The 4,112-nt window shown below is 55.9% G+C and overlaps 1 protein-coding gene across 1 annotated transcript; it reads right to left on the bottom strand.

The window, feature by feature from the left end:
• Nucleotides 1-1,000: 1,000 nt before the first annotated feature.
• Nucleotides 1,001-3,034, bottom strand: LBRM_14_1260 (conserved hypothetical protein; the record flags this gene model as incomplete). Its single annotated transcript, XM_001563362.1, has 1 exon — nucleotides 1,001-3,034. The coding sequence occupies one exon, from the start codon at nucleotides 3,032-3,034 to the stop codon at nucleotides 1,001-1,003; it is 2,034 nt and encodes a 677-aa protein (XP_001563412.1).
• Nucleotides 3,035-4,112: the final 1,078 nt, after the last annotated feature.

The following is a 4,112-nucleotide window of genomic DNA, read 5'->3' as shown; positions in this document are numbered from 1 at the left end:
CCTCGCTCCCCACTTCGGAGCCAGGGAGCAAGACGCTATAGTAAGTGAGAGGGGTCACGCACGCAGTGTTCCCTAGAAGAGAGATGGAACCCAGCGACGAAGAGGGATGATCGAAGCCGCAACTGTTATTTTTCCTCGTTGAATAAGTGTGTACAGGCGCCGCTGCTACGCTACGCCCACACGCCCACACACACACACACACACACCGTGTTGTCACACACACGTAGGGTCGGGCGAATTCCCTTTTTTATTTCCTTGCCGAGTGTGTTTGCGAGTCGCTGTGCAGAGGGGCAGACGAGACGAATCCCAAAGCACCCAAGGGCCCCGGTGCAATCACGTAGCCAGTTTCAGACGCCAAACAGGCGATATGAAACGAAACAGAAAACGAAAATGAGCAACATGAACAACGTAGTGGAAGACGCAACACACAAAAAGGAAATGTTCGACTGCACTCAACGAGAAGCGTAAAAGGCTGGTGAGGAGCACAACAGCCACACATTGAATCAGAGAGAGAGAGAGAGCGAGGGAGAGACGCACGCGAGAAAATAGTAGCACTTTTATTGCACTCCACCACTACTCCCTTGAACGTCTGCCTGCACCTTCACAGAGAAAGAGGGAAGGCAAGGGCAGGCAACCGGTGCCAACTCCCCACCACCACCAAATCAAAAATATATATAGATCGCCCATCGACCGTTGCACATCCGTGCTGTCCTAATAAAGGAGACACTGGGCAATTCGTCCACACATCAAGGGTCATGCGCTGAAAGCCGCATACAAACACTTCTGCAGAGAGCAGCAGCAGCAGCAGCCTACAAAAGAGGCAAATAAAGAGAAAAGCTGGGTTGACACTAACTATCATCAGTCTAATCACACATACGTGGCCAATACACCAAGTGCGTTCATCGGCTATGTACGCCTCATGTGTGGTACTCGCAGTCTGCTGTACTTCTTTTTCGCCCTCCACCCTCCCCGGAGGCGCTCATGAGGTCAAAGAGGCGAGTCACCGACAGGTGCACGAGTCGTCCTGTGAAGCCTCAGCAGAGCGCAGTCTATCCGCCTTGCGGATCTTCTTTCGCTGAGTCGCTGTCATTGCGAGCGTGGTCGGCCCCAAATCCGGCGAGGCGCCAGCACTCGCCGCATCCAGCTGCTCTGCGGTGTTCTCCCGCTGCTCTACTACGAGCGTCAAGCGCAGCATGGGAATGTAGATCGGAAGCGGGTCAGCGATCGGCAGCTTCATATGCACGGTGCAAAATACGGTTGGGTTCCTTCCGGCGTTCTCCATCTGTTGAGCGCCGGCCACGTGCCCGCGTGCAGCCATTCCATCACCAACAAGGTCATCGTCGCTACTCGGCTGCAATTTTTCGCTCGGCATTGGCGGTGCATTAAGGTAAAGAGGCGACATCACATCTGCGCCGTCTACCCCGGTCTTCTGGCTAAAGATATCGCCTTCCAGCCGCAGCTCCGGCGGCGGTGCAACCGTGTCTGGCGTTGGCGCAAGGCACGGCGTCGTCTGGGCGGAAAGACTGTGCTTGGCGGGCAAATTTCGGCGGTTTCGTTTCAGCACGAGTAGGAGCGGCACCTGCGGCGGATTGACGGCACGAACGCCGTGACGACGCGTTTGGGGGAGCGAGACATACGTTAGCTTCGTCCCGCTCCCGTCCATAACCGTACGAGACTCGGACACTAGCAGGTAGTAGGCAGCCACCCCGTGGCAGATGAGCCGACCGTAGCCGTCGCGAAAATGAAAAACAAGCGATTCCGGCGACTTGGACCTGTCCTTGATGAAGTCAGAAAAGTGCACCTCGAGGTCTTCGATCTGCTGCGTCATGAACTCGCTGTTCAAGGCGTGCTGCAGCTCGCCGCGCAGACGCGTGTTAAGGCCCTGGAAGCGACCCTCTGGCGAGTCGGGGTTCACTGGCGCTCGGACGTTGCGTAGCTGCGGCGCCAGCACGTCAGGATGAATGCGCAGTCGCTCGAACTCCAGCAGCTGTTCCTCTCCTTCGAGATCAAACGCGTGTATCACCGCCTTTGGCAGGTCGGTAAACGACGGCCCCACAGTCGTTTCTGCCTCGTCCTCTTTCAGCTTACGCCACTTCTGTGCCTGGACGAGAATCTCTCGTGCCAGCTCGTGTGCAAAGTAGTCGTTCAGGAGGCGGTTCCGCACCTTACGGTTTTTGGGGGCGCGAATGCCTGGGTACTTCTTGTATCGCGCGCGGTTCAGGTGGAGTTTCCTGTTGCTGTTTATTTCCTTTTCCGTCAAAGGCCGCCGCGCTCGCGGGTCCAGCACAGTCGGGTCCGAGATCTCCGTCCGTTTGCGCACGAAACCGTTGTCCACGTCGCTTGGTTCCGAGTAGTCCTCACGCATCATTACCAAGTCGCCATCGCTGCTGTAGCCTACACTACGGGCGTGAATCTGCCGCTTGCCGTTGCGGTACACATCGTAGGTGTGAAAGTGTACCTCTTGGTCGTACTGCATCGGACCGTTTTGGATCGTCATGCGCTCGGTTGCCTCTTGCCGCAATGCTTCTGACGGCGTCTGCTGTGTTGGGAAGCTATCCGTCACGCTTATGTGATGCGCCGTGCAGCTTTTTTTTTGGTAGCGCGGCGTGATGAGCGGTACAGCGGTGGTGCGGGGGGCAAGTGGCGGCGTGTCGGCCGCTGCCGCAGATTGCACAGAGGATGAGGAAGAGGACCGATTGTGTAAATACGGCGACAGTGTCACAGCTCCATAGACACTCGGGGGCAGTAGTGGAGACTGCAGTGGAGACCCTGGGGGACCGCTCGTCCGGGGGCCAGAGAATTCTGCCGGTGCAATGGGTGGCGAGGCGGCGCGGAAGGGAGCACTGCAGTGTTGGTAGCTCGTGTGTGTGACTTGAAACCCTTTCGAACCACTGCCAGTGGTCGTTACGGTAAACGTTGTGTTCGCGGTGGTAGTTGCGGCTGTCAACGATTCAGCTGCAGTGGTCGCCGCAGACGCTGCCATGCGCACTCCTGTCGGGCCGGGGGAGGTTGGCGAGGACTCTGCAGCTGACATTTCGCAAAAAGGAGCCCTTCTTGTCCAAGGTGAGAAATAATAATAATCCTCGATCGAGGTGCGCACGTGCCGTGGCGGAGATGTCGATGCGTATACGCGTGCGTCGCTTTGCTGACGTGTTTGAACGAATAAAGGGGCCAAGACTTCTCTGTTCCCCTAAGAAGTCCCCTACTGCGTCAAGCCCCAAAAGACGATTCCGCGGCAGTCTATGACGACAGTATTGTATACGTGGCCTCTCGCTTGCCCTTTCCGATATCAAGCAAGGCGAGAGAAGGAGGGCACCCAAGTCTGGTGGTGGTGGTGGGGTGGGAGGGTGGTCGGCGATTACCAAGGAAAGAGGAGCCCACAAGTTCACTACGCCTGTATGCACCGCGTGAGTGGCTGGGTGAGCGAGAACTTTGGACCGCAATCTATTCGCCCTATACGGATGCCTGTTTTTCTTTTCGTTGGCCGCACGAATGCCGCTCTACAGACCAACCGCAAGAGGCGACGTCGAGAGGAAATGATGAAAACAACAACAACAAAAATAAGTATGGAGGTACGCGCTAGAGAAACGCCACCAAAGCGAGAACAAGAGGTGGTCAGATATGATGAAATGCATCCGTCGTGATGATCTCGTCTCTTTTTGCATGTCTGTCTCTGTAGTCGGCACACCTTTTCTTTCGGGCAAAGTGCGAGCTCTATTCCCCGGTGAAACTGGTTTGAAAAGAACATCGTGCAGTTGTGTGTTGCTGTGTCTTGAGAGGCGCTCGTTCTCCTTACCCCCCATTCAGTCTGTCTGCGTCAAGTGGGTGATGTCCACAGAGCGAAAGAACATCAAGAGTCCGATATGCATATTACTCTTCTCTCCCATGATTTATTCCTCTCTGTGTGTGTGTGTGTGGGGGGGGGGGACGGCCTGTTGAGGAATCACAGCGTACACTTCAGCTTCTCACGGGTGGCTCGATTGGCCGCCCTCGTTATCGGTCAGAAAAAAAAGACAACACGACGACGGGAGACACATCTTTAGCGATCAACAGCACGTGTAGCACCTGAGTTCCCTCAAGGTAAGCCGTTCTCTGCACATCCCGTCATGCGG

This window comes from Leishmania braziliensis, chromosome 14, assembly GCF_000002845.2.
Source record: "Leishmania braziliensis MHOM/BR/75/M2904 complete genome, chromosome 14".
Classification (NCBI taxonomy): Eukaryota; Euglenozoa; class Kinetoplastea; order Trypanosomatida; family Trypanosomatidae; genus Leishmania; species Leishmania braziliensis.
The sequence above is the reverse complement of the archived record's forward strand: the minus strand, read 5'-3'. Positions and strand labels throughout refer to the sequence as shown.